Source organism: Prunus avium, chromosome 6 (assembly GCF_965620075.1).
Source record: "Prunus avium chromosome 6, drPruAviu1.hap1.1, whole genome shotgun sequence".
Taxonomy (NCBI): domain Eukaryota; kingdom Viridiplantae; phylum Streptophyta; class Magnoliopsida; order Rosales; family Rosaceae; genus Prunus; species Prunus avium.
The window spans coordinates 9,214,260-9,225,658 of record NC_142289.1 but is presented as its reverse complement, the minus strand read 5'-3'; the positions used below and the strand labels follow the sequence as shown (position 1 = coordinate 9,225,658).

The following is an 11,399-nucleotide window of genomic DNA, read 5'->3' as shown; positions in this document are numbered from 1 at the left end:
CGCCCCAAAATGTCAACTTTGAAGCTTCTATTTTATTTCCCAGAAACTGCTTCCAACTTGTTTGCGAGGACTCTTCCCAACGACTCATATAATCAATCATATTAGGCCATTAACTAGACTTACGTTACGTGTGTATATATATATATAATATGTGTGTGTGTGTGTAGACTAGACATACATAATTTATTATTTCAGTCATTATCATCAATATGAATGAACCCTGTTCATCGGACACTTGAATTCACAATGCGCATGTCACATTTAGGGTATATTCACATTTACTTTTAGGGTATAATATCAATAAATTTTCACTTATATTATAATATGTGGACAAGTTATACTTTTTTACCACGTTATGAGTACTCGTAAATAACCTATGATCATTTATGTTTTATCACAATTAGATGATTTCATATTGTTTTATAAATAATTTTTTATTTATGCATATGCATTATTTCTCAACATATGAGGCAGGTCGATTTGCATTCGGTTGTGAAATAAAAATCATTGTCCATGGTATCACATGACCTGTATAAAACAGGAAAACAATAACAATAATAATACAAAAAACAAGAGATTGAAAAGAAGCCTTTCATGGGAAAACTTTTGATTCACTTGTGTGTTCCAATATTCATATACAAATTGAATGATGTCTACAGAACCAAAGTGTGAGTAGTTCTACCTATCTCTCTCTCTCTCTCTCTCTCTCTCTCTCTCTCTCTCTCTCTCTACTATCTGAATTTATGGCATCCTTTCATGGGGATTGCAAAGAATGATTCTTCAACCTATGGAGCAAGAGTCTTGATCAACTGAGTAATTGTGATTACAGAATTTGGTTGGAAACTAATCATGTGAATCAAAATGCAAATGGCAGACATGCCATGCCATGCCGTCAACCACAAGCAAAGACAGCTACAAAATTTTCACAAAGGCTGGAGTTCTTGCTCTGGAACAGCAGCATTGACAGGCTTGTATGGATTGACTGTCCGCTGTCGGTGTCTCCAAAGAAACCACAATCCAACAACTGATAATGCAATCACTAGAATTCCTAAAATGGATAAAGCCACCACATAACTGCGCTGCCACCATGACCTGCACAATTCAGGATAAAAAAATATTACGAAAATTGCTACGTATGATACCGTGATCTCTATTGAACTACTCTGAATGCATCAACAGGGAATTTGGACCTCCAGTCATGCACCAGTACATGGCATGCATCTTATTATTACATATTATTCTTTGTTGGATGTAGGCATAGCATCTTAACTCTTAAACAGCAAGATAGCTAAGCTAATTCATTAAAATCATTATCTATATGCCAACACTCATATAGGAGATTTATTTCGATTCCATTTTATTCTAGTATAAAAGGGGGAAGGACGTAAGAAAGATATGTAAATATAAACTACCGTATTTCCTTAGGCTCAACTCTCCATCCAAGCAAGTCATAACTTCCAAACATAACAGGAAACTGCAAGTGATGTTCAGCGAGCCTGGCAACTATAACCTGTGGGCAGAACCAAATCATCAAGCAAACAAACAGTTATGAACGTGAGCACAAACACTAATTGCAATTCAAAAGTGCAAACTTACTGCTGCAGTTGTATTGGAAATGCTGTCAGTAGAGTCTGCTGGAAATACGGCCCAACTAATGAGGGAATCATTTCCATTAGCAGCAAATTTCAACATATGAACCTGAAATAATCCATTCAAAATTGGCACCCTAAGCTGAAGATGCACTTAAACGTCATAAAACTTGAGTATCAACAGAGGATATCTATCTATTTATTTGTCAGTACGACAGTATTGAACTATCGGTGAGAAAATATAAAGTAAATATCAATCAAATAAGCGCATGTGGTTTCTTCCTGACCTGTGATGTATTAACTTCTAATTCCTGAGCTATGAATTCAGCTAGTTCTGTAATGTGGGGCTTCAGATCAGAGTAGCTTATGTTCAATGACATATCAAATGTTATTTTTCCAATTTGGAGTTCACCTGTCCATCAAGGTGAACGAGACATTGTAATTCATTTGTCTTAAAAACAAAAATAAAAATGGGGGATTGCAATAAGTCTGTCTTTTCAAAAAAGAGTGCAGCATAAAATCACATTTCTCTTATTAAAAATCTACACTAGTGTTGACATAAAAAATAATAAGAAATGATAACAGAAAAGTTCACAAATTAAACTTAAGAAGAGAAGAGAGTTCCCAAATATGTTATTTTCACTTTCCCCTGTTTGCCTCAGATTTATCTCCATTTTTACATTTGATCAGGGTTTTTTGAAAATTTTCATTTTGAACATTACCTCAAACATAACCTCTGAGTAATTGGATAAGTAAACCTACACAACTGTAAGATGAATATGATATAACAGCAATAATTTTAAGGACAAGTGAAAAATGAGGCATCCATGCCAGTGAAAAGAAAGACTTAGAATACTACCTGGAAGTACATAAGGTGGTGCTCCAGTTGGAGCTAATGTAGGCGTCACTCCTGGAGTTGAATTCTTGCCATCAGAAGCAGGAGGCATTGCTGGCGGCGAAACAGATTCGTGAAGTCTTTCCCACAACTCCGAACAATTAGTTTTCCAGAAACCAATTTTGGAATTCTCACGGTCGTATGTTACAAGAGTATTGCGGACAACAATTCCTATCATAAACATGGCATAACAAGATTAATTGAGAGTGCTGCATAAAGTTAATGGGGTAAATTTGATAATTCACAAAAGTAAGATAGAGAATTCTGGACTGTTTGTGAAGCATTTACCTCCTAAAAGAGTAGTTGGATCCTTTCCATTTTGGAAAACCCCAAGGCAGTAAGCACCACGGACCTTTGAATGCTTTATAATTGATGATGTTACAATAAAGTAGAAGAATTCAATTAGCGACATCGAATAACCAATGGAAAAGTCATAAAGTTGCATAATAAAAATTACATACCGTGTTTTATGTGGTTTAGAAAAAAGTGTTTTGAGAAAGAAGGGAAGGGGTAAGCTTAAATTTCAACACTTACCCGGAACAAGTAATTTTCAGGAGATAATGTAAACTTTTTCCCACTGCCAAATACCATGTCAACTGCTGGAAAGGTGTCTGACGGGTGGGAGACCTCACTGAATCAAAATTGTTATAAAACTATTAAAATGGGCTTGTGACCTTATTCACAACTTATTCATGTATTTGAACAAATCAAAAAATTTAGTGTAAAAAATTGCAATTGCGACCTCGATGGGCTTTCTTATAATCTAGTTTGCACCAGAGTAGGCAATAACTTATCTGTATAACAAAATAAGCTCTTAGTTTTCTATATGTGATACCTTTCATCAGTTGAGAAGCAAATATCATTATAGTTTGGATCAGGGCCACGGATCTGCTTGAGGGAACTAAGCTCCTTCATGATCTGCAATCACATATAAGGATAAGGGAAAAGGGGAAAAAGAAGTTACAACGATAAAAGTGGAGACATTGGTAGAACTTTGATCGCCCATTCAATGAAATAATACATAACTAAAAGTTCTATGAACAGCTAGTCATGGATTTCTAGGAAAACCAAAGTGTTTGAAATACCAAATTTCATTTTCAAATGAGGAAGTGCAAGTATTCCACTCTGACTACAATTACAAGTATAATGGAATTCCTAGTTGATCTTTACATAGATCTCCATTACATTTCAGACACAGATTATTGCTTGTCCGCTTTGTCAATTCTAGTCGACCACATGCTCATCAATTTCAAATGAGACTTTTAATAATTATCATTCAGAAAGAACTGCAAGATGTCATCTAATAGAATGAAAAGATTGAGGACAAGCAAGAATATTTTATTATATGGTCTTGTACAAAATTAAGACAGTATTTAATCTAAAGTAATCAACAAGGGCAGAAGAGAATCTTACGCCATCCTTAAATGCTAGAAATGCTGCTTCTGGTAGGTAAGCATATGTTGTGCCACTGTCCAGGACTGTTCCATGTTTTCCATCAAAGACACTTGGATTCAAAGACAATCGCTTTCCCGCAATATGTATCTCCTTCAAATCAAGATTGTAATATGGACTGTTTCCATCCCGAAACTAGAGTAAATGTGTGAGATGTATTGATTGTATTTTCTAGGAAATTGGACATGTTGCAGTATATGTAGGAGATAAAGTTTTCTAAACCACACACCTTCGTACAGGGTTCGAATGGGTGAAGACCATGTCTGATGGGGTAGTGAAACCACCAAGAACCATTGAACCTCCACCAATGTCCATTCCACCATAACATAATGAGAAAGAATCACTTATTGCACCTTTATCAACAAGTTGATCCACCACACTTAGATCGCCACGGCCCAATCCCATTATGCCATCAGCAGGCTGGCTGTAGAGGTCTCCAGTTTCAAGATTTTCACAACCGAAAACTGCACGTTGAGGTGCAAGTTCGCTTTGATTGCCGAAGGATATAAGATCCTCACCAAGCACACCGCTGCTGGTACTCATTTCGGCATACTGTCTCTCATAAATACAATTCACCTTGTCACTGTCACAAGTGCAATCTATGTTGCACTTGACAGCTTTGTAGGTGCTCGATTCTTCCGGATCGAACTTGGGGTCCTGATGAAAAGTTGAAAATAAAACACCAATATTGTTTACCCCCAAAATCTATTATGTTTAGTCTGCATACAGAACTAAATATTCAGTAGAGGTTTGGTAGTAAAGAGAAATAATCAACTTCAAGGTTCTTAAGATCTTTTTGGGTTAGAAGAGTGATCATGACCAACCCCCCTTCCCCCCCGAAATTTCCCCCGTTTATACTTTTTTATGTGATTGGAACATGTTTGGCTATATTTCTTCTTGTAAGCAAGGAGATCTGATCCTAACCTCAAATGCAACCCACAACAAATGGTTTCGATATCAAGAGAAGAACTTATATTAACCCATAGTTAACACAATTGTTTGATCAGAGTGTATAGTAAATGTAGCGGATGAATGTGTTGACGCAGAACTGACCTGGTGTCTGCCACACATTTCGCAAGAAGCGCAAGGCACATAGGTGACAGTGCTCCCAGTATCCACAATAAGCGCAAATCTCTGAGGAGGCGTTCCGATCCAAAGCCGCGTCGTATAGTACCTTTCACCCGCCACCACACAATTTCAATGCCAATCCAAATACCAATCTCAAACTCAACCAGAAAAACTGAGAATAACAATAATGATAATAATAAACAGAGAAGAATGTAAGGTGTTTGGTGGTACGTACCCATTGCGGAGGAGATCGTCGTAGAGTCTCATGCGGGCGTTGGGGTGGTTGAGGGACTCGGATCTCTGGAGGAGTCGACGGGGATTGGAAGAGGTCCTAGACGAAGAATTGGGGGTGGAGAGGTAAAGAGGTAAGACCATGGCAGGGAGTGAGTGGAGAAGAAGCGCAGGGCTGGTGGGATTGGCTGAGGCCAGAACCAAAAACTCCATCAGCGATGAGAAGATGAGGAGGATGATGGAGATGGAGATGGAGGTTGAGATGAGGTGACTTGGTGTCGCTGCCATTGAGTTGCAGCTGAGAGATGTCGAATGGTGCAGATGATGCCAGATCGGGAAATGAGCCTTTTTTACAGAGTGAAGAAGAAGAAGAAGATGATGATGACAAGGACAGAGTCTCTTCCAGAGAAGTCAGCGTGCACAACGAAATTCGTTTTTTCAGTTTCTGACCAGATTGTTCTCATCAGAGAGAAAAAAAAATAACATGTATAATTTTTATTTTTATTTTTATTTTAAAAAAAATTTACTTTAATTTTAATTTATCCCTATTTTGTTTTCTTGTTTGAGTTAGACGGTACAACTACAACCGAAGTAGGTGTTGGGTTACTTGGTTTTCAATCTATCAAGAAAAATTAAATATGGAAAAGATAAAACTTGATTAAAATTAATTACACAATAAACCTAATTAATCATGGTTGATCAATAATCAAAGGTAATTAACAAAGTAAAAGGGGCTTGTAATTCAATTAAGAACAATTACCTATTCATATGAGGTCTTCTGTTCGAATTCCCATCTCCTAATGTCCTTCGAATTAAACAAAAAAAAAGTAATTAACAAAATTGTGCTTTCAAAGAAAACATTTGTTGGCTCATGGTTCCCCTCCCCCATCCCATCCAGCAAATTACAGTTATCTGCTATGGAGTTAGCAAAGCGTCTCTTACAACAAATTCATTTCTCACAAGTTTATCACGAGCCGGTGTCAGCTAAACAAAATATTTTTGTTGATTAAGATTCAGAAGAGCAAAGTACTATCTGTGCAAGGCATATCAAAATACAAGCCTACATAGGAGAAGCAAAAGGGTTATCCAATGTGTTTATCCCGCCTTCTGCCATACGCTGGCCTACTATTCTACAATAATTGCATACGTAGATTACATGTACGGCTGGTGTTGCGACGGCAACCCACTACCAGCGTAATTGCCGTAATTAGGAGGCGTAGCATTATAAGATGCTGGTGGAACTCTGTCATCTTGGGAAGGATAGTAATATAACCTTTGATCATTAGCTTGTGAAGCATATGCAGGCTGGCTGGGAACTTGGTAATCATAGGTGCGTGGACCTGCAAGAGCATACCTCTCCGATATCCCAGCATATGCTGCCCTCTCACCAAAAACTGGTTGCACATGCCTACCAGCAGTGGGGGCAGGGGCAGCAGCAGCACCAGGGCCACGGTATCCACGCCATCTTCCACTGCCTTTTTGCTTCTTTACTTGTTGGCGTTTACCAAATTCACCAGTTCTCTTCTTATCAGCTTTGGATCTCTCTAGTTGAACCACCCTCTTCTGCAGTGGATCAAGGGGGTACTCCGCCTCAAGCTTGTACTCTTGAACGCATCTTATTACAGCCTTCAGTGCAGTAAGTTCTTTTGCATTAACATCGTCCTACATTTTTTTTTTAAACACCAACAAAAAGAGATCATCAGAAAAATTATTGACAAGCTTTGAGTCTGGTCGACTAAAATATACCTGTGCACCGGTAGCATCTCCCGTGTTGTCGCCTTGGGAATTTCTCCTCAAGTCTTTCAAGTACGTCTTCAGAAGTGGCACAAGGGGATAACTTTCAGTAAGCTGGAAGACATGAATAAAACGTACAGCATCAATTTGTTTCCCACTTCTGACCATTGATTCAACAAGACCTGCAAGAAAGAATGGAGTTTCAGAAAAATCTGCTTCCAAAATTCGAATAACCCATCTTACCAGAAAAGAATTATCATTACGTAGCAAAATGAATGTGGCACCTGCCTCGACTTCTCAACTAACATAATTTACTACCAAGGCCGATAGGACATCTTATGGAAACAAAGACTTAGCCTCCAGACCGCATCAGGTCAGTTAGTTAAAAGATGACCAACCTGGCATTTTGTGTGTTAACCCAAGGGAGCGGCAGAGCTCAGGTGTCTGCCTGCGGTGAGCAACTGCAAGAACAAGCTTGCAGAGTTCTTCTTCATCAAACTCTGAAGCAATACTAAAAGTTGCAAGGAGCTGCAAGAATGCCTCTGCTTCCAATGAATTTCCATTGGCAGCATCAATGCCTGCACTAGCCAACTTAGGCTTCCACTCATCAGCAATTGCTTTGGCTTGCTGCTTGGTCTCAGGGTTCAAAAGGTGATCAGCACCTGGGTCAGCCTTTGCCAATAAGGTGGCCATGGCTTCCATAAACATGAGACAGGATCTGCGCATGCCCTGAAGGGCAGCATCCTTCTTACCCTCTGGTTGGTTAGTCTCATCAGGAGGGTAAAACCCCTCCAGTGAATCCAGCACTAAACGTGCTGGTTCACCTGCACTTTCTAGTGCAAGAGAAAGTTCCTCACGAATAACATTTAGTTTTTTAAGATTCTCAGTAGCATAACTCAGAAGCCCTTTTGCATCCATCTGCTCACAAAATTGGGTCAGCTCTGGTCGTGGCTTAACCTCAAGAGCCATACCCTCAGCATTATCAGCTGTTTTATGAGGAAATTCCTCCTCTGGTGAATTTATATCACCGAGGGAGCTGCTTACCTTGATGTTTTTGTTATCCCCATCCTCCACGGGTTCTGAAGTTGTTGGCTGGTGAATGGATTGTGCGTCTGCAATAGCAGCAACTGCAGCATCTTTTAGCTCCTGCACTCGATCCAACAGGTCTTGCTCCTTAGCAGTAACAGCTTCCTCTCTCTCCATAAGCAAAGCACAGGTTTCAGCTTCCTGCTCCTCAAATTTCTTCTCCTTGACTTCAAGCTCTTCAAATCTCTTCTTCAGTGTTGTTTCAAGGTTGCGGAAGTACTCTTCAATTTCCCTCCACTGAACCCTGCCCTCAGACGTATCCTTGTGAGCATTTAGTTCCAGTAATGCCTTACCAAGCTGATCTATTAGACAGCTTGACGCATCACCTTCCACAACTTGCTCTGCATCAACCATGGTTACTGCAAATGCAGGCTTCTGTTTCAAGAGACACAATGGAAACATGAAAGTAAACTCTCGTTAGCAGAACAATAGATATGGAACTGTTCACCTATGGCGCTAACGCTAAAAACCACAGAGATTCCTTGATAGGATTCTAGGATTATTAAAAAAAGTATGGGTAAACTTTGGAAAACTGTCACTGTATCAATTATTCAATTATTCTCGATGTTGAATTAAAAAACTTGAATATGCAAAAAGTTCATGCTTCATCTTCAAAGTTTATGATGCTTTTGTTCAATGCTGAGCAAGAAATAACAATGATTTGTGATAACATTAGTGTATACAATTTCCTATTAAATGGACTTAAAATTGCATGCATTTGACTTAATTGACATATCACATTTTCTGATAAGAAACCAGTACCTTCATTAACAACAAAAAGAAGTAAAAAAAATGGACTTACAGAAAACAAAGACAACAAAAAAGACACTAGACAAGCCAAAGAATAAAACTGTTCTATTCATGATTCATTCTTCTCATTTTGGGATCTGTCATTCTTCTCAATGCCATTACACAGATGTTTCTCTTTGCAATTTGTTCACATCAAGGACATTTACTAATATTCATCTCTCTCCTATACCACTATACTTCACAGTTATTATAATCAGAACTCAACCTATATTAAAATACAAAAAGTGAATACACAATTCCAAGCTCAAAAAAATAAAATTTGAAGGACAATATATTTTCCATTCAATCGAAGGTATAAAATATAAACCCATAACCCATTAGAACCAATTTTGTCTCAAGCTTATTGATTACTCGTTTTTCTTTTATCTCAGAAAGAACACAAACCTAGGTCTCAGCAAGAAGTTCATGCGCAAGAGCCATTCAAAATGAGTGAGCAGTGAATAAAAAAAACCAAAAATGAACGAGAGAGGGGATGTAGTAGCGTACCTCGATAAGCAGAGAAAGATGTATATAAACCCTAAAAAATTAGAGGCGCAGAAGCAGAAAAATGTACGGAAACCCAAATACGAGTGCTTGAATTTGAGAAATGGGTAAGCATGAAAATGTAATCGTAGGCGAGGTCGGTAATTTCTGGAAAACGTTTTATCGCTGGGCACTGAGCTCGCGCTAATTTGTTCTTTCTTGCAACAGAGTACAGAGAGAGCGAACCCTAAGGCTCTGTTTGTTTATGCAGGCGCGTATAACCGCAAATTTAACTTTGCAGTTAGTTTTGGGTCGGGTTGGGCCTGGCCATCCGTCGAATCCGGGTTGTGAACTGACCATTAATGAGCCAAATGGAATTGGTCCATGACAAAAACATAAATGAATAAATACTAAAGCTAAAAATAAATAAAAGGAGCTGTTATTTACACTCTAAAATGTGATCGAGCACGGGTTAGTGGCCAGAGAGCTCTCTCCATTATTAAATCTTTAGGCTTCTCTCACTATGAGATTGTTGATGCTGAGGGCTTTTCTGGTGGCTTATGGCTCCTTTGGAAGGATAGTAATGTTAAAGTGGATATTATTGGCACCACTGACCAGGCCATCTCTGCTTGTGTGTCGTGGCCCGGTCAAACCCCTTGGATCTTCACTGCAATCTATGCCAAACCTTGTGTTAACAAACGTGACCAATTGTGGAACTATCTCAGATTTGTGAACAGCTGCCATCAGATGCCCTGGCTTATTGCTGGGGACTTTAATGAGATGCTGTGTGTCAAGGACAAGTTGGGAGGACTCGATCCTAGGAAGTTGAGGGGTTTCAAAGCTTGGTTTAATGACCACAATATGGTGGACCTTGGTTTCTCTGGCCCCCAATTTACTTGGACAAATGGTAGGGTGTTTGAAAGAATTGACCGGGCTATCTGTAATTTAAATTGGAGGGGCATGTTTAGTGATGCTAATGTTATTCACCTCCCACGTACTAAGTCTGACCACTGCCCTCTCAAGATTTGTCTTCAGTCTAGCTTCAATTCTTCTCCAAGCCAAAGGCCCTTTAGGTTTGAAGCTATGTGGTTGAAGCATATTTCTTTCAAGGAGTTCATTGGGCAACAGTGGAACCAGGGAACTGGCGATGCCATTGATAAATCCTTTCACCTCATTGATCCTTTGAAACTGTGGAATATTAATGTCTTTGGGCAGTTAAGAAGCAGGAAGGCGACCGTTTTGGGCAGGCTGAATGGGATCCAGAAGATTTTATGTTATGGCCCTAATGACTTCCTCAACAACCTTGAGTCTAAGCTTATGGAGGAGTACAATGTGCTACTTGACCAAGAAGCTGTTTTTTGGCGTCAAAAATCTCGTGTGCAGTGGCTGTTGGAAGGGGATAGAAATACTAAATTCTTCCATATGACTACCTTAATTAGAAGGAGAAGGAATAAGATTGAAAAATTGAAGAATGATGGTGGCACTTGGATTGATGACGCAACCGGCATCAAAGATCTTGCGGCTAATTATTTCTCAAGCCTCTTCTCCAACAATCTTGCTGTGAATGGTAAAACCACTATCCCTAACCTCTTCCCTACCTTAGATACGACGGACCTTGATCATCTGAGGAGGAATATTGGCCCATCCGATGTTAAAGATAGCCTTTTCAGTATTGGGGGATTGAAAGCCCCTGGGTTGGATGGTTACCCTGCCTGCTTTTACCAGAATCAATGGCAGACTTGTGGCAAAGATATTATTGACATGGTTTGCACTGCGTTTCAGGATTGTCACTTCTCGGAAAAGCTCAACTACACCTTAATCAGCTTGGTCCCTAAAGTGGATAATCCAATGTCTATGACGCATTTCCGTCCTATTAGCCTTTGCTGCACTCTCTACAAGATCATCTCCAAAATCTTGGTGGCTAAATTGAGACCTATCCTTCCTAAGCTTATCGGCCCTAACCAAGCCAGTTTTGTTCCAGGAAGACATATTACTGACAACATCCTTATTGCCCAAGAGCTAATGCATAAGTTCAGAACTTCAAAGGGTAAAAAGGGTTTCATGGCCTGGAA

General features: G+C 39.2%; 2 protein-coding genes across 2 annotated transcripts; both read right to left on the bottom strand.

Moving 5' to 3' along the window:
- Nucleotides 1-577: 577 nt before the first annotated feature.
- LOC110753066 (aspartic proteinase 36-like) lies at nt 578-5,708 on the bottom strand. The gene is made up of 12 exons (XM_088254917.1): nt 5,240-5,708; nt 4,990-5,110; nt 4,166-4,593; nt 3,898-4,054; nt 3,320-3,402; nt 3,019-3,115; nt 2,773-2,845; nt 2,449-2,655; nt 1,877-2,001; nt 1,597-1,698; nt 1,413-1,510; nt 578-1,092 (listed from the first exon to the last, which is right to left on the bottom strand). Exons 1-12 carry the CDS (start codon nt 5,521-5,523, stop codon nt 924-926), a joined length of 1,944 nt encoding a protein of 647 aa, XP_088111043.1. The 5' UTR covers nt 5,524-5,708; the 3' UTR covers nt 578-923.
- Nucleotides 5,709-6,213: 505 nt separating this feature from the next.
- On the bottom strand, nt 6,214-9,607 carry LOC110753065 (FRIGIDA-like protein 3). Its single transcript, XM_021953875.2, has 4 exons — nt 9,352-9,607; nt 7,368-8,430; nt 6,982-7,151; nt 6,214-6,897 (listed from the first exon to the last, which is right to left on the bottom strand). The coding sequence occupies exons 2-4, from the start codon at nt 8,407-8,409 to the stop codon at nt 6,388-6,390; spliced, it is 1,722 nt and encodes a 573-aa protein (XP_021809567.1). The 5' UTR covers nt 8,410-8,430; nt 9,352-9,607; the 3' UTR covers nt 6,214-6,387.
- Between the last annotated feature and the right edge of the window lie 1,792 nt (nt 9,608-11,399).